Source organism: Oncorhynchus tshawytscha, linkage group LG12 (genome assembly GCF_018296145.1).
Source record: "Oncorhynchus tshawytscha isolate Ot180627B linkage group LG12, Otsh_v2.0, whole genome shotgun sequence".
Classification (NCBI taxonomy): Eukaryota; Metazoa; Chordata; class Actinopteri; order Salmoniformes; family Salmonidae; genus Oncorhynchus; species Oncorhynchus tshawytscha.
In genome coordinates, this window is record NC_056440.1 from 40,426,547 (window position 1) to 40,450,255 (window position 23,709).

Sequence of the window (23,709 nt, forward strand, 5' to 3'; positions counted from 1 at the left end):
ACAAATTCCCTGGTGGTGACGATTGTCATGGCAGTTTGTGTACATAAACCATTGCATCACTGGTGAAGCAGTGCAGCGACGTCATGCTAAGGTACCTCCTGTCCAACTGGATCCAGGGGAGTCAACAACCAAGGGAGTCAACAATCGAAAATCCATACGCATAGCTTACTGTATCTGTCTGACATGCTGACCACACCGCCCGCGTTGCGTGAGTGAGTGTTGCGAAAGCCATTGACACGTACATGTCATTCAATCAATTTATCCAAACTGCTCACGTGAGTCAACAAGCGTATTCAGGCGCTAAAATAGAACTTGGTCATATTTCAACCCGTGTGTCCTGATCGCGTCTGGTGTGGATGGATAAAATCGACATGCGCACGAGGACGCACACGCATGCCCGGTCTAGTCAGCATGTGATGTGATAAACGGAAATATAAGACATAAGGGACAGGGTCCATCATTTGTATAAACCTTTTATTAATTTTAATTTTTTTGTTTTGCTTAGACTAATAAAGGTCATACCACTGGATTGTGTGTCTCGGTTAGACCAAATTATTTGATATCAAATCAAATCAAATCAATTTATATAGCCCTTCGTACATCAGCTGATATCTCAAAGTGCTGTACAGAAACCCAGCCTAAAACCCCAAACAGCAAACAATTCAGGTGTAGAAGCACGGTGTCTAGGAAAAACTCCCTAGAAAGGCCAAAACCTAGGAAGAAACCTAGAGAGGAACCAGGCTATGTGGGGTGGCCAGTCCTCTTCTGGCTGTGCCGGGTGGAGATTATAACAGAACATGGCCAAGATGTTCAAATGTTCATAAATGACCAGCATGGTCAAATAATAATAATCACAGGCAGAACAGTTGAAACAGGAGCAGCAGCACGTCCAGGTGGACTGGGGACAGCAAGGAGTCATCATGCCAGGTAGTCCTGAGGCATGGTCCTGGGGCTCAGGTCCTCCGAGAGAGAGAAAGAAAGAGAGAATTAGAGAGAGCATACTTAAATTCACACAGCCCCCTGACACATAAACTACTGCAGCATAAATACTGGAGGCTGAGACAGGAGGGGTCAGGAGTCACTGTGGCCCCATCCGATGATACCCCCGGACAGGGCCAAACACGAAGGATATAACCCCACCCACTTTGCCAAAGCACAGCCCCCACACCACTAGAGTGATATCTTCAACCACCAACTTACCATCCTGAGACAAGGCCGAGTATAGCCCACAAAGATCTCCGCCACGGCACAACCCAAGGGGGGGAGGGGGGGCGCCAACCCAGACAGGAAGACCACATCAGTGACTCAACCCACTCAAGTGACGCACCCCTCCTAGGGACAGCATGAAAGAGCACCAGTAAGCCAGTGACTCAGCCCCTGTAATAGGGTTAGAGGCAGAGAATCCCAGTGGAAAGAGGGGAACCGGCAAGGCAGAGACAGCAAGGGCGGTTCGTTGCTCCAGAGCCTTTCCGTTCACCTTCACACTCCTGGGCCAGACTGCACTCAATCATATGACCCACTGAAGAGATGAGTCTTCAGTAAAGACTTAAAGGTTGAGACCTAGTCTGCATCTCTCACATGGGTAGGCAGACCATTCCATAAAAATGGAGCTCTATAGGAGAAAGCCCTGCCTCCAGCTGTTTGCTTAGAAATTCTAGGGACAATTAGGAGGCCTGCGTCTTGTGACCGTAGCGTACGTGTAGGTATGTACGGTAGGACCAAATCAGAGAGATAGGTAGGAGCAAGCCCATGTAATGCTTTGTAGGTTAGCAGTAAAACCTTGAAATCAGCCCTTGCCTTGACATGAAGCCAGTGTAGGGAGGCTAGCACTGGAGTAATATGATAAAACGTTTTGGTTCAAGTCAGGTTTAGTTTAGTGCTTTATCCGGGTAGCCGGAAAGTAGAGTATTGCAGTAGTCTAACCTAGAAGTAACAAAAGCATGGATAAATTTTTCTGCATCATTTTTGTCCAGAAAGTTTCTGATTTTTGCAATGTTACGTAGACATGATTTGATGTGTTTTCTTATGTGACGTAATATACCTGCTGCTGTTAAATAATTGTTCATGTTATTCATCTTTTATTTCATGACATTGTTGTATTTATTTGAAGATATTTGCTTAGTTACCCTGAGATATTTGGATGATTAGTTGCACCTTCAGAAAGCATTCATACCCCTGGACTTATTCCACATTTTATCGTTACAGCCTGAATTCAAAATGGATTCCGTTTTTTCCCCCTGCACCCATCTACACAGAATACCCCATGATCACAAAGTGAAAACATGTTTGAAGACATGTTTGCCAATTTAGTGGAAAATAAATACAGAAATCTCATTGACATAAGTATTCACATCCCGGAGTCAATGCTTTGTAGAAGCACCTTTGGTGGCAATTACAGCTGTGAGTCATCTTGGGTATGTCTGTATCAGATAAGCACATCTGGATTAGGGATTTTCTTCCATTCTTCCGTGCAGATTTTCTGTTGAACTCTGTTAAATTAGATGGGGAGCGGCATTGAACAGCAATCAAGAAGTCTTTCCACAGATTTCCAATAAGATTCAAGTCTGAGTTTTGCCTGAGCTACTCAAGGACTTTCACATTGTTATTCTGAAGCCATTGCAGCATTGCTTTAGAGGTATGCTTGGGGTCATTGTCCTGTTGGAATGTAAATCTACACCCCAAGTCTGTCGTTTTGTATTCTGATGCAGGTTCTCATCAAGGATTTGCCTGTATCTGGCTTCATTCATTGTTCCCTCTATCCGTACCAATCTCCCAGTCCCTGCCTCTGGAAAATCAAATCAAATCAAAGTTGATTTGTCAGGTGCGCCGAATATAACAGGTGTAGACCTTCCAGTGAAATGCTTACTAACAGGCTCTAACCAATAGTGTGGGAAAAAAGGTATGTGTGTGTGTGTGTTTAGGTAAGTAAAGAAATAAAACAACAGTAAAAATACATTTGAAAATAAGAGTAGCAGGGCTATATACAGACACAGGTTAGTCAGGCTTATTGAGGTAGTATGTACATGTAGGTATGGTTAAAGTGACTATGCATATATGATGAACAGGGAGTAGCAGTAGTGTAAAAGAGGGGTTGGCAGGAGGTGGGACACAATGCAGATAGCCCGGTTAGCCAATGTGCCGGAGCACTGGATGGTCGGGCAATTGAGGTAGTATGTACATGAATGTATAGTTAAAGTGACTATGCATATAAGATAAACAGAGAGTAGCAGCAGAGTAAAAGAGCGGTTGGGGGGGCACACAATGCAAATAGTCCGGGTAACCATTGGTTACCTGCCTGTTCAGAAGTCTTATGGCTTGGGGGTAAAAACTGTTGAGAAGCCTTTTTGTCCTAGACTTGGCACTCCGGTACCGCTTGCCATGCGGTAGTAGAGAGAACAGTCTATGACTGGGGTGGCTGGGGTCTTTGACAAAACATTCCCATAGCATGATGCTGCCAGCACCATGCTTCACGGTAGGGATGGTGTTAGACAGGTGATGAGCTGTGCCTGTTTTTTTTCCAGATATAGCACTTTGCATTCAGGCCAGACTTACATTTTTGACTTGGCCATTTCAGACCACAGAATCTTTTGCCTTTTGATCTCCGTCTTTCACATGCCTTTTTGCAAACTCCAGGCGTGATGTCATGTGCTTTTTTCTCAAGAGTGGCTTTTGTCTGGCCACTCTCCCATAAAGCCAAGATTGTTGAATTACTGTAGAGAGCAATTGGGTTCTTGGTCACCTCCCGGACTATGACAACTCAGGAGATGACCCAGATGCAGACACAGGAGGCGGATTGTACAGTTCACATACTATTTATGAGGGGACAGGCCAGGGCAGGTCGAGGGTAGGCAAAGGTCCTTCTTGCCCAGTTGCTCAGTTTAGTCGGATGGACAGCTCTAGGCAGAGTCTGGGTAGTTCCATATTCTTTCAATTTCCCAATGATGGAGACCACTGTGCTCTCAGAAACTTGCAACACAACAATGTTTATTCCCTTCCCCAGATACAGTGAGGGAAAAAAGTATTTCATCCCCTGCTGATTTTGCACTGTTGCCCACTGACAAAGAAATTATCAGTCTATAATGTTAATGGTAGGTTTATTTGAACAGTGAGAGACAGAATAACAACAACAAAAAATCCAGAAAAACACATGTCAAAAATGTTATAAATTGATTTGCATTTTAATGATGGAAATAAGTATTTGATCCCTCTGCAAAACATGACTTAGTACTTGGTGGCAAAACCCTTGTTGGCAATCAGAGGTCAGACGTTTCTTGTAGTTGGCCACCAGGTTTGCACACATCTCAGGAGGGATTTTGTCCCACTCCTCTTTGCAGATCTTCTTCAAGTCATTAACGTTTTGAGGCTGACGTTTGGCAACTCGAACCTTCAGCTCCCTCCACATATTTTCTATGGGATTAAGGTCTGGAGACTGGCTAGGCCCTGTCCAACATCCCTTTCATGCGGTGAAGTTGTCCTGTCCCCTTAGCAGAAAAATATCCCCAAAGCAGTGTTTCCACCTCCATGTTTGACGATGGGGATGGTATTCTTGGTGTTATAGGCAGCATTCCTCCTCCTCCAAACACGACGAGTTGAGTTGATGCCAAACCACAACACTTTCACCCAGTTGTCCTCTGAATCATTCAGATGTTCACTGGCAAACTTCAGACGGGCATATATATATGTGCTTTCTTGAGCAGGGGGACCTCAAGGGACCCCTAAACCTCAAATAAATATTGTAATGAATAGTGTGGAAATTGAGCAAGTTGAGGAGACTAAACTGTTTAGAGTAACAATGGATTGTAAACTGTCATGGTCAAAACATATTGATACAACAGTAGCTAGGATGGGGAGAAGTGTGTCTATAATAAAGCGCTGCTCTGCCTTCTTAACAACACTATCAACAGGGCAGGTCCTACAGACCCTAGTTTTGTCACACCTGGAGTACTGTTCGTGTGGTCAGGTGCCACAAAGAGGACAAAGGAAAAATGCAATTGGCTCAGAACAGGGCAGCACGGCTGGCCCTTGGATGTACACAGAGAGCTAACATTAATAATATGCATGTCAATCTCTCCTGGCTCAAAGTGGAGGAGAGATTGACTTCATCACTACTTGTATTTGTGAGAGGTATTGACATGTTGAATGCACTGAGCTGTCTGTTTGAACTACTGGCACACAGCTCAGACACCCATGCATAACGCACAAGACATGCCACCAGAGGTCTCTTCACAGTCCCCAAGTCCAGAACAGACTATGGGAGGTGCACAGTACTACATAGAGCAATCACTACACGGAACTCTATTCCACATCAAGTAACACATGCCAGCAGTTAGACTTAATTCGATTAAATTTGATTTAAAAAAACAGAAAAAATACACCTTATGGAACAGTGGGGACTGTGAAGCAACACAAACATAGACACATGGATACAAACAGACAATAACATATGCACTATACACACATGTACACATAGATTTTGTGTAATAGACATGTGGTATTAGAGTAGAGGCCTGAGGGCACACACTTATATGTCGTGATGTGACATTAATGTGATGACAATTATTTATCGAAACAACTCACTTATGTTTAATTGCTACTCAATTAAATTAATCATGTAACAATTAACTCATTAGGGATTTGTGTCACCACGGAATAAGTTGTTTATGGAGTTACCATCTCCCGACTGAAACTAAAGACGATGTATAAGATATATCAACAACAGTCACTTATTAATCATTACCTCATATCAGTCTCATTCTGAACGTCGCAGACTTCTTGAATCTGCAAGAACCCCAGCCATTTCTGATTATTCAGTTCTACACAAAATTGATTACATTTTTTTATTTAGTAAATAAATAAATAATAACACAGAATACACATACACACTTACAGTTGAAGTCGGAAGTTTACATACACTTAGGTTGGAGTCATTAAAACTCGTTTTTTCAACCACTCCACAAATTTCTTGTTAACAAACTATAGTTTTGGCAAGTCGTTTAGGACATCTACTTTGTGCATGAGTAATATTTCCAACAATTGTTTACAGACAGATTATTTCACTTATAATTCACTGTATCACAATTCCAGTGGGTCAGAAGTTTACATACACTAAGTTGACTGTGCCTTAGGGCTAGGCCCCTTTTTTCTCCACTTCCTGCCTGAATGACGTGCCCAAAGTAAACTGCCTGTAGCTCAGGCCCTGAAGACAGGATATGCATATAATTGATGACCAATGGAAAGAAAACACTTTGGAGTTTGTAGAAATGTTAAAATAATGTAGGAGAATATAACACAGTAGATATGGTAGGAGAAAATCCAAAGACAAACCAACCAGAATTATTTTTTTGGAGAGACCATCCTCTTAGAAATGCAAGAGAAAGGTCATATTGAACATTAGCTTCCTGGATGCAATTCATATGGCTTCCACGGGGTTTCAGCAGTCTATATGCAAGGTTCCAGGCTTGTAACTTCAAAAAGGAATAAGAAATTTCAGTTTTAGTAGATGTCACAGTCTTGGAAATTTGTGCTTGCGCGCACCATGAAGACATTGCACACCTGCTAAAATAGGTTTCCTATTGAACATACTTCTTTCCAAAATAAATATTATAGTTTTATTACATTTTAGGGTATCTGAGGAGTAAATAGAAACATATTTTTAAAGTTTAAGGGTAGATTTCAAAAGTTCAAATAATTTTTCCATAATGTTTATGATTATTTATTTGAATTGCGCGCCCTCCAGTTTCACCGGAAGTTGTCCCGCTAGCGAGACACCAATCCTTTTAATTAACAGCTTGGAAAATTCCAGAAAATTATGTCATGGCTTTAGAAGATTCTGATAGGCTAATTGACATCATTTTGAGTCAATTGGAGGTGTACCTGTGGATGTATTTCAAGGCCTACCTTCAAACTCAGTGCCTCTTTGCTTGACATCATGGGAAATTCAAAAGAAATCAGCCAAGACCTCAGAAGAAAATGGTAGACCTCCACAAGTCTGGTTCATCCTTGGGAGCAATTTCCAAATGCTTGAAGGTGCCACGTTCATCTGTACACACAATAGTACACAAGTATAAACACCATGGGACCACGCAGCCGTCACACCACTTAGGAAGGAGACGCGTTCTGTCTCCTAGTGATGAACGTACTTTGGTGCGAAAAGTGCAAATCAATCCCAGAACAACAGCAAAGGACCTTGTGAAGATGCTGGAGGAAACAGGTACAAAAGTATCTATATCCACAGTAAAACAAGTCCTATATCGAAATAACCTGAAAGGCCACTCAGCAAGGAAGAAGCCACTTCTCCAAAACCGCCATAAAATAGCCAGAATACGGTCTGACGAAACAAAAATAGAACTGTTTGGCCATAATGACCATCATTATGTTTGGAGGAAAAAGGGGGAGGCTTGCAAGCCGAAGAACACCATACCAACCGTGAAGCACGGGCGGGGCAGCATCATGTTGTGGGGGTGCAGGACGGACTGGTGCACTTCACAAAATAGATGGCTTCATGAGGCAGGACAATTATGTGGATATATTGAAGCAACATCTCAAGACATCAGTCAGGAAGTTAAAGCTAGTTCACAAATGGGTCTTCCAAATAGACAATGACCACAAGTATACTTCCAAAGTTGTGGCAAAATGGCTTAAGGACAACAAAGTCAAGGTATTGGAGGCCATCACAAAGTCTTGACCTCAATCCCATAGAACATTTGTGGGCAGAACTGAAAAGGCGTGTGCAAGCAATGAGGCCTACAAACCTGACTCAGTTACACCAGCTCTGTCAGGAGGAATCGGCCAAAATCCACACAACTTATTGTGGGAAGCTTGTGGAATGCTTCTCGAAAAGTTTGACCCAAGTTAAACAATTTAATGGCAATGCTACTAAATACTAATTGAGTGTATGTAAACTTCTGACCCACTGGGAATGTGATGAAAGAAATAAAGGCTCAAATAAATCACTCTTTCTACTATTATTCTGACATTTCACATTCTTAAAATAAAGTGGTGATCCTAACTGACCTAAGACAGGGAATTCTTACTAGGATAAAAGGTCAGGAATTGTGTAAAACTGAGTTGAAATGTATTTGACTAAGGTGTATGTAAACTTCCGACTTCAACTGTACATGAGACGAAAGTCCCTAGTGGACTGACAAGATATTACAGCTTATTACACAAAGATGGAAAAGGGGGTGGGGAAAATAGAGAGCTTTTGATTGTCGTTTGTCATTGTGTATCCGTGGGCTGACGCTGTTTCTGTCTTGCTCTTTGTCTGACGCTAATTAAATGTCAACTCCCAGTACCTGTTTCTCATTTCTGGTGTCGGTCATTACAGAATGCAGCAGACATCATACGAAGCTTCTTGTCTCCGGCGTCAGTTGTTTCACGCCCACACAAGACCATACACGCTGTTTGCCATCTGCCCAGTACAGTTGAAACTGGGATTCATCTATGAAGAGCACATTTCTCCAGCGTCCCAGTGACCATTGAAGGTGAGCATTTTCCCACTGAAGTCGGTTACAACACAGAACTGCAGTCAGGTCAAGACCCTGGTGAGGACAACGAGCACGTAGATGATCTTCCCTGAGACAGTTTCTGACAGTGTGTGCAGAAATTCTTTGGTTGTTCAAACCCACAATTTCATCAGCTGTCCAGGTGGCTGGTCTCATACGATCCCGCAGGTGAAGAAGCCAGATGTGGAGGTCCTGGGCTGGCATGGTTATAAGTGGCCTGCGGTTGTGAGGCCTGTTGGACATACTGCCAAATTATTTTAAACAACATTGGAGATGGCTGATGGTAGAAAAATGAACATTCCATCCTCTGGCAACAGCTCTGGTGGACATTCCTGCAGTCAGCATGTCTATTGCATGCTACATTAAAACTTTTGACATCTGTGACATTGTGTTGAGTGACAGAACTGCAGATTTTAGAGCAGAAGGTGCACCTGTGTAATGATCATGCAGTTTAATCAGCTTCGTAATATGCCGCACCTATCTGGTGGATGGATTATCTTGGCAAATGAGAAATGCTCACTAACAGGGATTTAAACAAATTTGTGCACAAAATGTGAGAGAAATAAGCTTTTTGTGCATATGGAACCTTTCTGGGATATTTTATTTCAGGTCATGAAACATGGGACCAACACTTTACATGCTGCATTAATATTTTTGTTCAGTATAATATAACTCATGAATAATCCATTCTAAATGGTTTACATATTTTAAATGCTTATTAACTGCTTATACTTGTTTAAAAATTTCAACAGATTATTAAAGTTACTTATTCATAGTTTAGAAATAGTCTATTCATGTTTATTCATTAAAGTTATAATAAAGAGTTAGGCATTATTGAGGCCAAAGCGAGTTACTTAAAAATATATAAAAAAACATAATTCGAATTCAGGTTTGAGACATGGACTGAAGCATCAGTGTAAATGTGAATGAGAGGGCAACAGACAAACAGTAATTTTTGGGGGCATGCCACTCAACAAAGCCTCTTTTCACATGTGCACCACTCATCAATGAGCATCAGATTTACATTCGTTCTTACATTCATTAAAAAACGGGTTAAGGTGGTTGAGGGAACTCATCCCCTTAGTCCAAAGTCATGGAAACAGAGTGCTCTGTTGGATCTGGTCCCTTCTTTCATGTTAAAGTGGTGGAAAACGGGACCCAGGCCCATATTCATAAAGCTTCTCAGAGTAGGAGTTCGGGCATGTGCCGAGAGCCCGAGGGAGGGATCAACACATGCCCCCATTGTTGGCTCTCTATTCAAACCACCAGATGGGGATTGGGTTTGAGTCAAATACTAACCTTCCCAGGGCTATACATTTAGAAATCTAAAAGTTGTTTGAACTTTATTCCTCTACATTAGGTCATCTTTATAATTGTATTTAGCATATTCTGGGTTAAACCGTTTTAATCGCAGACTCTTGAGTCTCTATTGGGCCAATATAGATGGTGTGCAGTTACGTCTCCTGTGAAAATACAGCAATCCTAGCAAAAGTTTGACTATTTATCCCTTGAAGGACTTATTGTGTAAAATAAATATCGCTTTCTATGAGGGCTATGTGACTGCTAAAAGGGAATCTAGACTGAAATACGAGAAGATTGTTGCTACTGAGTTCATCCTCAATCTGAGGGCTGCCTGGGACGGAATGAGAACTGTGGTTGGGCTACAAGACAAGGGAAACAAGATGACACACGTAGATGGTTTTAACTCAAACAAAGGACTGGCTGATGAGCTAAATGGTTTTATCTCAGATTTGACAATCAGAACTTTAGTGGAGGAATCACAGATGCGTATGAGGACAATTGCTACTCCCAAAATGGAATTTAGCATCCAGTGTCACCAGCCTATTCAGACAGACCAAAGTTAAAAAGAGCGCAGGACCAGACAACATTGGTGGACAGGTACCAAAGCCAGGTGCCAAACAGGTGCCAAACTGGAATGTTTCATCACATTTTCACTCAAGCTGCAAAAGGTGCCTAAACTCTAGAAGCATGCTACTGTTGTTCCTGTGGCAAAAAGCTAATTCCCCAAGGTGCTAAATGACTTTAGTGGCACTGACATCCTTGGAGATTAAATCATTTTGAGAAGTTAATCAAGAAGGATGTACTGCGTCAGGTTGAGTATTCCCTGGACCCCTGCAGTTTGCTTACAGGGCCAAGCGAGGGATGGAGGACCCCACTCCAACCCTACTCAACCACCTCTACAAGCACCTGGAGGGCCGAAAAACCCCACTTGAGGCTTCTGTTCATGGACTTCTCATTTCCCTTCAATACTATCCAGCCTCACATACTAGCAGAGAAGCTCCTCCCACATCAAGCTGTATGTGAGCCTTGTGGGCTGGATAGTGGACTTCCTTACCGACCAGTCCCAACAAGTGTGATTAAATGGCGTCATGTCAAAGCAGCTCTGCTCCTCCACCGGTTGGTAAGGTTGTGTCTTCTCTCCTCTCCTATACATACTATACACTAATGACTGTCGTAGCGAATATGAAAACAGGCACATCAAGTTTGCTGATGACTCTGTCATCGTCAGTCTACTACAGGATGGAGAGTCTGAGCATGGGCCTGTGGTAGATGACTTTGTGTCATGGTGTGAGAATTGCTTCTGTAACAGTATAGACTTTTCGTCCGTCCCCACGCCCCGACCTGGGCGCAAACCAGGGACGCTCTGCACACGTCAACAGTCACCCTCGAAGCATCGTTACCCATCGCTCCACAAAAGCCGCGGCCCTTGCAGAGCAAGGGGAACCACTACTTCAAGGTCTCAGAGCAGGTGACATCACCGATTGAAACGCCACTAGCGTGCACCATCGCTAACTAGCTAGCCATTTCACATCGGCTACACTTTCTCCAACTGAATGTCTCCCAAACTAAATATATGGCCATTGACTTTAGAAGGCTGCCACTGAACCCCACACCCACTGTGGTCATGGGACACGACATTGAGCTGGTCAGTACCTACAAGTTCCTGGGAACAGTGCTGGACAACAAGTTGATGTTTGAGAAGAACACCGATGCCATATGTAAAAAAAAAAAAAGTACACCAGTGGCTTTTTTATTTAAATTGAAATATTAACTCTTATCGTCAGCAAGACTATGATGACACTGTTTTACAGGAGTTTTATTGAATACGTATTGATGTTCTCAAAAGGTGGCGTGGTTTGGCAATCTTAATGTTTGCAACAGAAACAGGTTGTACGGGGTGGTTAAGGTGGCCAGCAAGGTCAACGGGAGGCAACAGGCACAGCTCAGTGACGTTCAGAAAGCAAGTGGTGAAGATAACTAACGGTATCAGACTGTCTTGGTCACTCCCTCCATAGACTTCCCAAACTCAATAGCAACAGATACAATTACTATTTTATCACAACAGGCCATTAACTTTCTGAATCTGCACATGAAATGTCTCTCTATTGCTGCACTTTTGCACAATTATTACTCCTTTTTATCCATCTCATTGTTTCATGTTGTGTCTATCGATGGTTGTCACTGTTTTAAATGTATTTGATTTAAAAAAAAAAGTTTTGAACCCCGACTGCACAACAAATTTCCCAATAGGGAGATCAAAAGATCATTTGGAACAGTAGAGAAGCATATTAGAGATGGGCCATCTGGTGGCTTGAGAGTTAAAGAATTAACGCATGTGAAAAAGAACCCCAAACACCAAGCTGTGACAGAGCATTAAGGTATCTTACAAAAATGGGACCGCTTCTCATTGATCGTCATTGTTAGCTAGACAAGTTAGCACGCATACCTTTATCAGGTAACAGTTGGCTAGAAAACACTTAAATGGATAATTGAAAAAAAAGAGACTTCCCATAGCTGCCAAAAAGGTAAACAATGCAATTTTCCACAGTACCTTTTCACCATTTGGAAGCTACATCAGTGTGTAATCACCTTCTTAGTGTTCAAATGCCTATATATTTTGTTGTTGCCTGTTTTTCCCTTTTTAAGTGTTACAGGAGACATTGAAGTGAGACTGGTTGCATGGTGCTTAAAACATACATATGACACCATGATGTAGCTGTCACTTTCAAAGAGATTCACAATTTGGTACTCGCTCACATGCTGTCATGTTTAGAAAAAGGTCAGCATTACTACAAGCATCTACAATGAAAATCTACCTCAAACCAGATCCCTCCACTAAAATGACAAATTGTAATAAAATCAATAATGAATAGAAATAGTTGAAGACACCAAAACCATTTCCTTGTTGCTCATTTTGTGTCTAATTTTGTTTTTTTAAATGTGAGATTTGGAAAGATGACAGCCGTTTGATTATGAATAATCGCTCTCAGTTCATGGAGAGGGCTAATAGAATTTTCGATTCCATTTTCAGAGTTGATTCCTCTTACACAATATGGTGCCCGTGTATATCCACCATAATATTCTTATAGCGTCCAATTGGATTACGGTAAACAGTTCAGATGCTCTAATTGGTCAGTGTGGTACGCACAGAGCAGATGTCAGGATTTGAATGAAGGCGGTGACTATATTTAGCCTAACAATCATACCATCCATTCATAGACCTATGTGATAATCTAACCATATATACCAATGATTATTGATGAAACAATGCAAAGGGCATTGCTGTGACCAATTAATCCAGTCCTGTAAAACAGTTCAATCTGAAATTTACAGCAATTCAGGGGTCATTCAACAGTCAATGATCAGGGCAGATGTGTCTGAAAAACAAATTAAGGATTATGTTTTTATGATCAGAAAAAAGAAAGGTTTTGCGCCATCTGCTGTTATTCTTAGCAAGAAGCAGGCTACTTGTAAAAGAATAAGCCATAGTTCACCAACATTGAAATAAAGTGCATTTATTTAAGAAAGAAAACAATTTGAAACCAACATCACAGTTAACAAATGCTTTCTTGAATTCTGTTAGAAAAAATAAACGTACCTGCTAGTAAATTAAGCAGTACGAAGACTGTTCCCCAGAAATCTAATCAAAGTGAACTCAGGTACTTTAGAGAATGTTCTGCTGTTTGGCAATTTGATCATTAGCCGTTTTGAGCTCTAGTCCCCAGAAAACAGACGAAAAGACACATCAGTAACATGTCCAAAGTGCTGTTGGTTATCAGTGTAATTAACTACATTGGTTAATTCATTTTATGTCCAGCAACACCACTGGACGGGAAACCTTTTTTAAGCCCCTTGATCACAGCTTTAAAGATGAGACATTTCAAATATTCTCTGCGGTCTTTAGTAGGTCTGGCCTGAGTAGCAGTAGAACACTGATCCTCCCAACCAAATCATGTCTGGGGCCCAAGCCCAAATGGAATCAAGACCCTACTATGCACTTGTGGAGATATAATTGGCAATACGATTTTTTAAAATTTCCCTAGCCCATCAGAGGGCAAGTTCAATTTATTACCATATCGAGTACACCTATCAAATCTTCTCAGGTCTGCACAAGAGCATACAGTGCCTTTGGAAAGTATTCAGACTCCTTGACTTTTTCCAAATTTTATTACGTTACAGCCTTATTATAAAATTGATAAATACAAAAAAATCCTCAGCAATCTACACACAATACTCTATAATGACAAAGTGAACAGGTTTTTAGAAATACCTTATTTACATAAAGTATTCAGACCCTTTGGTATGAGACTCGAAATTGAGCTCAGATGCATCTTGTTTCCATTGATCATCCTTGAGATGTTTCTACAACTTGATTGGAGTCCACCCGTGGTAAATTCAATTGATTAGACATTATTTGGAAAGGCACACACCTGTCTATATAAGCTCTCACAGTTGACAGTGCATGTCAGAGCAAAAACCAAACCATGAGGTCGAAGAATTTGTCCGCAGAGCTCTGAGACAGTATTGTGTCGAGGCACAGATCTGGGAAGGGAACCAAAAAATGTCTGCAGCATTGAAGGTCACTAAGAACACAGTGGCCTCCATCATTCTTAAATGGAAAGTTTTTGGAACCACCAAGACTCCGTAGAGCAGGCCGCCCGGCCAAGGTGAGCAATCGGGGGAGAAGGGCCTTGGTCAGGGAGGCGACCAACAACCCGATGGTCACTCTGACAGAGCTCTAGAGTTCCTCTGTGGAGATGGGATAACCATCTCTGCAGCACTCCACCAATCAGTCACTCCTCAATAAAAAGGCACATGACAGTCTGCTTGGAGTTTGCTAAATGGCACCTAAAGACTCTCAGACCATGAGCAACACGATTCTCTGGTCTGATGAAACCAAGATTGAACTCTTTGGCCTGAATGCCAAGCATCACGTCTGGAGGAAACGTGGCACCATACCTACGGTGAAGCATGGTGGTAACAGCATTATGCGGTGGGGATGTTTTTCAGCTGCAGGGACTGGGAGACTCGTCAGGATCGATGCAAAGATGAACGAAACAAAGCAGAGAAATCCTTGATGAAAACCTGCTCCAGAGTGCTCAGGACTTCAGACTGGGGCGAAGGTTCACCTTCCAACAGGACAACGACCCTAAGCATAGCCAAGACAACACAGGAGTGGTTTTGGGGCGAGTCTCAATGTCCTTGAGTGGCCCAGCCAGAGCCCAATCGAACATCTCTGGAGAGACCTGAAAATAGCTGTGCAACAATGCTCCCCATTCAACCTGACAAATCTTGAGAGGATCTGCAGAGAAGAATGGGAGAAACTTCCCAAATACAGGTGTGCCAAGCTTGTAGCGTCATACCCAAAAAGACACGAGGCTATAATCGCTGCCAAAGGTGCATCAACAAAGTACTGAGTAAAGGGTCTGAATACTTTATTTATAAATAACTGTTTTTGCTTTGTCATTGTGTTATTGTGTGTAGATTGAAGAGGGAGAAAAAAACAATTGAATGCATTTTAGAATAAGGCTGTAACTAAAAATGTGGAAAAAGTCAAGGGGTGTGAATACTTTCCAAAGGCACTGTAGGTAAGCTCCATTTGGGATTGGGAACGTTAGAGGGGATCGCTTCCTTCAGTACAAAATGATGCTACATGGAGCAGATCTGATGCGTCACTCATTTCACAGGTCTCTGTAGTTTCAAGATACATTTTTTTTAAAAGACAGCCCTAACAGGAGTCCTTAGAACCCTGTTGAGTTTGAAGTCTAATGGACAGATTCTTTGACATTTAAGAAAGGAAAGTGTTAGACAATGCCTACGATAATCAATGTTTTCGACCTTGTTTGTTTGCGAGCACCACTGAACCGTGTGTATGCTCCTTTGACATCCACAGGTAGGCACAGCGGCTTCTGCTATTGCTTTGTTGAGGTTCTGATGCTCGATGGTGTCCAGTGACCATGGCCAACAAGATCAAACCCTCTTGCATAACAAGCCCTTAGCCCAATTGAATAAAACCTGGTTTCTGGGTCAAGTCAAAACCTGTTTGAATGATCATGTAGTTCACTTTCATTTTAACATTGTGTCAATGACAACACGAATACAAAACATGAATTCTTGCAGCACGAGAAGAAAAAGGGTTGGAAGCACCAGCAAGTCATTTTGTTTGATGACATTCTGTTCAAAGTAGAAAAAAAATCCATATTGATGACCAGAAAACCATGTTCGATGTGTCTACAATAAACTAACATACTGCACTTTCACTAGTTTCAGAGGGACTGTAAGAACAATGGAACCCTGAGATATTCAATCTTTCGAATGGCTGTGTGACTGGAATGCCATTTCCAGGGTCATCTTAATAAAAAAATAAAACATGTTTTAAAAACTTTTCGCAACAGGAAACTGAAAATGTGCAGGTAGCCCCTCCCGGTTTCATTCTGCTCCCGTCCATTTGGTGCCTAATGAAATTGACCCAGGGCTCTAAAAACAACAACCTTCCAGAGTCACAACTAAAAGCAGCTACCGGTCCCAAGTTTAACCTGATCTTCACAACACCCAACAAACACAATCACTTGTTGGAACCCTTAAACTCCAATGGAAATCCTTCCCAAAATAATATCAAAGAATACCTGGATACCTCTTCGGGAGAGCGGAGTGGCTTTGGCTCTGTTTTAAAAGGACGGGAGGAATCAAGGATTTGACAGCTTCTACACTTTTAAGACAGAGCCTAAGTGTTATATAGAAATACAAATCTAGCAATACATCTGTTCGTTTTTTTTTTTAAACCAAAAATAGGTATTAAAGTATTAAATACAGATGGTTTTATTTGACACATGTTACATGGATGTTTTTCCGGTGTCATGGCTGATTGTAGTGGAGGAGGGTGGGGTGGGGCTGGATTGAGGGTTTGGTGGTGGCCGCTTCTTGATCAACGAAAAGTTAATGCAGTTATGGCAAGGCGTGGCCTTAATTATTATTCTTTCCCTCCTATTTTCCTTTTTTTTACTTCTCTGTGAGCGAGAGCTGCAATATCCTCTCCAGCTCCTCCTCTTCCTCCTTCCTCCTCCTCTCCTCCTCGGCCTGGGCCCGGGCCGACAGCTCCATGGCCATGCGGAGGTCAGTGTCGGGGCTGGAGGCCGAGGTGCCCGAGCTCGCCTGACTCGACGTGGTGTCTCCCAAGTCCACCAGCACCCCCACTGGGATGCTTCTGGAACAACAGAGGGATATGGATATAGTCTGAATATACTGTATGTGCTAACTGGAAGTCACTTTGGACAAAAGTGAAAATTGTAGATAATGTTATGCATGAATACTTGGTGTACCCGTCACTCTGGCTACTGAGTATGGGGTCTGTGAGGTCACCATTGGCATCCTCCCAGGTCACTTCCTAGAGGAGAAAACAAAAAGGTGGAGTTAGCGAGGTGAAACTCCTGGCACATCGCAGATAAAACTTGCATAAATGTAACGGACAGAGTTCCCTATTCCTTATGTCAGACAATACTATAGTTTCCACGCAATCCATTCTATCTGGAGGTTTTACAACATTGCAGCTTCCTGAACAGACCGACCACTGGTCGAACACTAAGGCGGCCGTGAGCGCAAGAGGACCAGATAGGGAGTTAAACAGATGAGTAGGAGGGGTGTGTGTGATCTAGGACCTGTCCCGGGGCTCCCCCACCGGACTCCAGCAGACTCTGGTGGATGGCATACTGCAGTAGCTCCTCGTCATGATTTGACACCGGCGTGTGGCGGCTGCCACCCCCTCCTCGGTGGCGGTAGTGTGAGGGCACCTCAAACACCGACGGGCACACCTGGAATAGAGGGGGAACTGGGTGGAGGGAACAGTCATACAGAATGATGTTACTAGTGGTGGCTGTTAATATTGACATTTCGATCAAAAGCGATATGGATAGAAACATTATTGGTTGTTCATCTGTTAGATGCAATTGAAGAAATTCATTTGAGAAATGACTAAATGTGCGATTTGTTTTGTTCAGACCCCATGGGGACGAATGCCGGAGTCACCCTGGTCAGCGGCATGGGCATGCTTTGCCTACCTGCAGCTTCGCCGCAGCCTCCCTCCTCCCTCACCTCCTCCACCTCCTCCTCGGGTGTGGCAGCGGAGGGGGGTGTCTCCAAGGGTTCGCCTGTACTGCATTTGTTGACACTGCCAAATGAAATGCGGGCGTTGAGCACATGGAATAGGGGAATCTCTGTGTGAGAGGAAACAAAGACGGGTCACTCCACAGATCCCATTATCTATAAGCAAACGCCTCAATGGTGGGCTTTTCATTGTGATAACTGCACATACACATACAAGGTTTTCCTCAATCAGGCCCTGTATGTATGAAGTGTCTCAGAGTAGGAGGGCTGATTTGGGGTCCGTTTAGCCTTTTAGTTCACAAGGAATAAGGTTATATGGACAGGGTGGACTGAACCTTGCTCAGCAGACCTCCTCTGAGACGCTTGATGCAGTTGTGCTTGAATGAGCTGATTGGCACAAGCATTTTGTGTAAACATTCTCATTTCGTCACGCTGTTCCAGAGGTGTGATTGTACCTATTTTTACAGGGAACCCTGGAGGGAACTTGAGGGTGACAAAATCCCGCAGCCGGGCAAAGTGGGTGCTGGTCCGGGCCATGAGATCGATGATGGGGGTGACCTGCTCCACCAGGGAGAGGGGGTGTTCCTCGCTCATCCACAATGTACCCTTGAACCTGAACACATCAGGGTTGAATTCATTATTGTACACTGTAGAAAAACATTTTGCAACGGAAAATTAAAATAAGAATTTCTTATTGGACAAGTTACGGGCAGTCCCTCCTGTTTCAGCCCCATTTTCTTCTGTTTGGTGCCTAATGAATAAGAACCAGAAAACACTCATCGTGTTTGAGGGATCAGTTTGAGGAAGCGCAGAATCGCTAATCTTGATCCCATCATGAGTAGTGATTTTTTAGATATGGCGATTTGTAGATTATGCTCACTGCAAAGTAGTCCCATCCCACTACGATCACCCCTACGCTAAAACCTAAACACCAACACCTTCATATGAACTGAGAGGGAACCTGTTAGAAAAACAATCAAGACTTCTGATGACATGAATACTGATCAAAGTCTCGCTCTCTCTTGGGTTTTGCAACATAATTTTCTTACTTCTGGGTTCGGATGGTAAGTTCAATGGGCCGGCCAATGTCTCGGTCTTCAAGGTCAAACGCAGGGTCAAAGTACTCCTCTGGTGTGATGGCGGTAGGGTTGTTGGCTGTCGCGTACTCCAGAGTGAGGTCCTATCCACAATATGACCAGAGTAGAGCATTCTTATTAAAGCCGTTATAAACCAAGTTCACCGTTCTTATTGAAGTCAATATGAACCAAGACGAAGCATTCTTATTGAAGCCGTTATAAACCAAGTTCACCGTTCTTATTGAAGTCAATAGGAACCAAGACGAAGCATTCTTATTGAAGCCATTAAAAACCAAATAGGCAAGTGAGAGTCTGTCTATGTAGGTAATACTGAAATTTGATGGGATAATCCCGCAATAACCTCAAATTCAGGTCTGCTGATCTCTTACCCCTTGAGCACTTATCTGCTGCTCCACTGTGCCCAGAAGAGACTCCAGAACATTCCTCTCACCTAGAAGCCAAAAAAAAGAGACAATCCACACACAAAGTGTTATTGTGTCTGACAGAGCGCTGGTCTCCAACAAGTCCCCTTCTAAACCGAGACAGGTCTCTCTGGGTTATTATAGCTGTACACGAGTCTCCTAGCATTACACTGCAACTGAAACTCTGCTTATTAAACATTGAGATAAGGACCATGTCTCTTAGGCCAGAAGTAGTGCACTACGCAGGGAACGGGGAACCATTTCAGATACAGACTAACTGGTATGTCCCTCTACCACCTCCTTGAGGGATCATAGAGTGTATACTTTTTATTCTAGCCTTCTCCTCATCGGTGAGATGCTCTGTCCTCGTCCGGATCACCACGTTTACATTGTTCACAGTGAAAACCTGCAATGAAAAGAAAAACAACTCGTGCAGTATACCGCATACTATTCTTCCGTTTACTGGTACTAAAAGAAAAATAACTAACTATTTTTTAAAAAAGAAAAAAAGAAGCTGGCAATCTACTGTAGATCTGGTCAAAATAAAGAAAGGGACTTGCATAAGGTCAGCAAACCTAGACAAGCAACAAAATAATTAAACAAGAATGCTTTAATAAATGCACAAACCTTCGCCTCGAAACCATTAACAACTTCCGTTTTGTCACTCCTCCAACCCCAAATCCCAGATTTATTTCTGTGAAAAACAATTTAAAATGTCATGTTACTATAAATCCCTATACTAATGTGCACATCCTTCAACAGACACGTTATACTACACAATAGAGAAACACGATAAAGTACGGTTTGGGTCTCGCCTCTCAAAAGCAATGTCCCTGGTGTCCAGAAAGGTATTGACAATGGGCGTGGTCAGCCGCTTGGCCACTTCCTGTTCTGCAGGTTGCATGGAGTCCAGCGTTACGTCTTCTATCTCCCTGGAGATGTCAAAGCGTTCCGTGTCCACCACCTGTTCGTCATGGTTCACCTCCATCAACTCTGTGCAGACATCTGCCAATGAGCACAAACACACACTATGAAACAGAAGCCAACAGAGCAAAAGGCGAGATAAAATATGAGACGGCCTGCTAAAACACAGGTTAGGAGGACACAGTTGTGTGTAAGCCTCACTCAGGGAAAAAGGGACTCACCATCTCCCCTGAAAATGTAGCTCCGACGACCTCTGATCCAGGTCATGTTCTCGAAGCCTAGCAGAGTGGCGTCCACGCGCAGGCTGGCCCCACTCTTCCAGATCCGACACACGTCACTGGGACAAACCCGGGAAACGAGGGGGACTGGGAAAGGATGGGAAAGCAATGTAAACTACAACGTTGCAAACATCCACACACGGCCAATTGTAAAGGGGGATTTTCAAGTAGAACTTACTCCAACTTGTGAACTCCCATTTCATTTCCATGTAGAAATCTTGGGACTGGGGGGGGATTGAAAAGAGGCTTGAGTTTGCAGTTCTTAGTTTTTTGTGACGAGTGTGATGAGTGAAAAACATTTCAGAGAGGGGAGCAAACAGAGAGAGAGAAAACACCTCACGGATCTTGCTCAGAAGCTCAGGCACTCCTCCCAGAGCTGTAGAGGCTTTGAGGTAGTCTCGCCGCTGGAGCACTAGCTGAACCATCTCTGGGTCGCCGGTGCTGACTGCCTCCTGCAGCACTACACACAAACACATGCTTACGACAAGAAGATATTTTTAACATATAACATACTTCTGTGATAACAATTCTTACTTTTGTAAACATTTGTTATGGCCAGCATCAGCCAGTAAGCTGTGTGTGTAGTAACAAGAGGTATTGTGTGAAGCAGTAGAAAGAAATAGAGTGTCCCACTACGACTGGAATAGACACCTACTGATTCAAGCGTACATAATGTGTGAAATTGTTATGGAAACCCCCAAGGTCAATTTGTGGAAGTGACTTTGATCACACAATTTAACAACCAACAAATAGACCTATACCAAGGCGTGTCAGATGAAGCCATAGCCATATAAATAGTTTGCCAAAGTAATGGTATTAATAAACATTTACATTTGGATATATGTTTATTTTATTCATTACAAATAAAAAAGACAATATCCAAACGTAAATGTTTATTATAAATATCATGAATTTGGCATACTATTTATATGGCTAATCAAGGCAAAGCACAGAGGTCTGGATTGTAGTATGTCATGGAGGAAAGCCGGCCTAACCTGTCCAATTCTTGGCATTCTCTTTGGTAACTTCAGCACCATTTCTCAGAAGCACTCTCACTGACTCCAGGTGGCCCAGCGACACAGCCAGGTGGAGCGGTGTCCTTCCCCTGGGATCCACAGCCTCTACGTCGTTCTGAGAGAAACAAACAAACAAGCATTGCAATGGCTTCAAAAACAAATAGCCTAGCTACCTAAAGAGAATCTCTCGAGATCTCCATGAGATCGACATCATACACACTGGGAGTTATAGCTACACTGAGGAGATTTGATAATCTGGCCCGGGTTACCCAGGTGGGAGGAGTTTGCACCGGGTGAAAAGTGATTGAATTAGATTTCCTCATGGATATTCAGTCTGAAAGAAATCTGCTTACAAACAGTTCCCTACAAGCCAGAATGTTGAATACAATTATATTTACACTTACTTTACCGGTTGTACATGCTGTTGGTCCTTTTGAAGTTAGGAGGTGGAGATAGGGTATACACAGGAAAGTGTTGTTTACCCAACTTTGTGCAGCACCGGTAGGTTCTGCCGCTTGTATTTTCAATCTCCCGACGCATTGCACAATATGTAAACAATAGCCAAATGTAACCAAACATATCATCCGAAGCACATTTCCTCAATCTGGAAGTGTTAGTAAAATTTGGCAGCTGATTGTGCGGGACAACATGCACCCTGTGGTTCGGTTTGGCTCAGCCATATTGTGCAAGTGTTTGTGCGAATTGTGTCAGTATTGAAAATAAAAACACAAATCAATATACAGACCAGCATACTAAAGGTTTGATTGATAACGCTTCCCTGTGGATATTTTCTATCAGATTACCTCAGACATAGTGGCAAAATCAGAAGACAACAGGTGGAGTAAGTTGAAATGGAGTTTGTTCAACATTCTGACTTGTAATGGGACTGTTCCGGAATGCTGAGCTTACATGTTAGAGACGAGAGTGTATTTCACTCTCCTATTCTAAAAGAGGCTAAATGCTGCATTGACCGAGCAACTCAGATTACTGTTAATTTGTGAAGGGCGCTCCTCCCTCACCACTTTTGCACTTCACGGGCCATAAACCGGTTCACCGCGGCTCAGGTTAAAAGAACTCCCTCATTTCCTGTTAATAACAAATACTCAACTGACCACAAAAACATTTAGAATGGAGAAAAGCAACCATATCTTTGGGTTATGATTTGCTGATAATTATCCACATCAATTCTCAGCTAGGTTATTATAGTAGGAAAATACCGTTTCTAAGCTCTTAAGGCGTTTCAAGAATCAGTGGCCAGCCTGTGCCAGATGTCGAACAAAGTAGCCATTAGTAATGTAAACAAGGCGGCTAGCTATGCTGAATGACATGTGTACTGTAGTTAATATGATCAATAATGTAACATGGCATTCCATGAACCCTTAAACTCGCAGAGCATACATAGCCTAGGAATTACGCCAATCAAAGTATATGGTTATCCATGTCAGGCCAAGTAGCTAACGTTAGCTATCAAGGTAGCCAAGTTAGTAACGTGCTAGCTAGCTTCAGACACTTTGAAGCAAATAAATCTGCAGTTAGTTAGCTAAAGGCAGCGAAACAGAAAAGTACCTATAGCTAGCTCATTGTCCATATTTTGACATAGCTACCTACCTTTGTTGAGTCGTTTTCCAATTTCCTGTAATCATTTTCCCAGACTAAGGAATGTAGTGGAAACTTCACCCTGAAATCTTCGTTGGCCGCGGATAACATCTTCCCCTGCTAGTTTACACTTCTCAATGTATCTAGCCTATATTTACAGCCATGGACAACCTAAGCTAAACCTTAAAGTTTAAGAAATGTTAATCAATGCACCTCATCTCATATTCCAACAGGATCCATGTCAAATTGTGCTAGCCATAGATAGCCAACTACTACCAAATAAAACTTTTCGAAAAACAAGGAAGTGTCACGTTGAGACTTGTGGTAGGGGTGTTTGAGATAAACTATTTGAGGATAAAGACTAATATAGGACTATATTTATGAATACATATTATTACATGTATATATTTATTAAATAAAGACACGTTTTTAAGTTCAATATTTGCTACAAATAATAATAATAATAATAATCCTCGCGAAAATATATATTT

General features: G+C 42.5%; 1 protein-coding gene across 2 annotated transcripts; it reads right to left on the reverse strand.

Annotated features, from left to right (window-relative positions):
* Positions 1-16,548: 16,548 nt before the first annotated feature.
* On the reverse strand, positions 16,549-23,551 carry ankrd13a (ankyrin repeat domain 13A). Of its 2 annotated transcripts, none has more exons than XM_024439364.2 (15): positions 23,231-23,551; positions 21,602-21,737; positions 20,942-21,066; positions 20,785-20,830; positions 20,550-20,693; positions 20,220-20,409; positions 20,032-20,098; positions 19,729-19,810; positions 19,372-19,433; positions 18,956-19,086; positions 18,362-18,519; positions 17,861-18,016; positions 17,462-17,631; positions 17,126-17,190; positions 16,549-17,010 (listed from the first exon to the last, which is right to left on the reverse strand). In XM_024439364.2, the coding sequence occupies exons 1-15, from the start codon at positions 23,327-23,329 to the stop codon at positions 16,806-16,808; spliced, it is 1,836 nt and encodes a 611-aa protein (XP_024295132.1). In that variant the 5' UTR covers positions 23,330-23,551; the 3' UTR covers positions 16,549-16,805. The 2 variants fall into 2 exon arrangements, with proteins under 2 accessions (XP_024295132.1, XP_024295131.1); XM_024439363.2 differs by lacking the exon at positions 23,231-23,551 and adding an exon at positions 22,027-23,177.
* Positions 23,552-23,709: the final 158 nt, after the last annotated feature.

What these genes read in the sequence shown, in the direction of transcription:
- ankrd13a (XM_024439363.2), bottom strand. Translation starts at nt 22,206, where the DNA reads ATGATATGTTTGGTTACATTTGGCTATTGTTTACATATTGTGCAATGC. An exon ending in TTAATGGTTTCGAGGCGAAG is followed by an intron (nt 19,811 to 20,031) that starts GTTTGTGCATTT and finishes TTTTCATTGCAG; the next exon opens with GTTTTCACTGTGAACAATGT. An exon ending in AGCAGATAAGTGCTCAAGGG is followed by an intron (nt 19,087 to 19,371) that starts GTAAGAGATCAG and finishes TATTGTGGATAG; the next exon opens with GACCTCACTCTGGAGTACGC.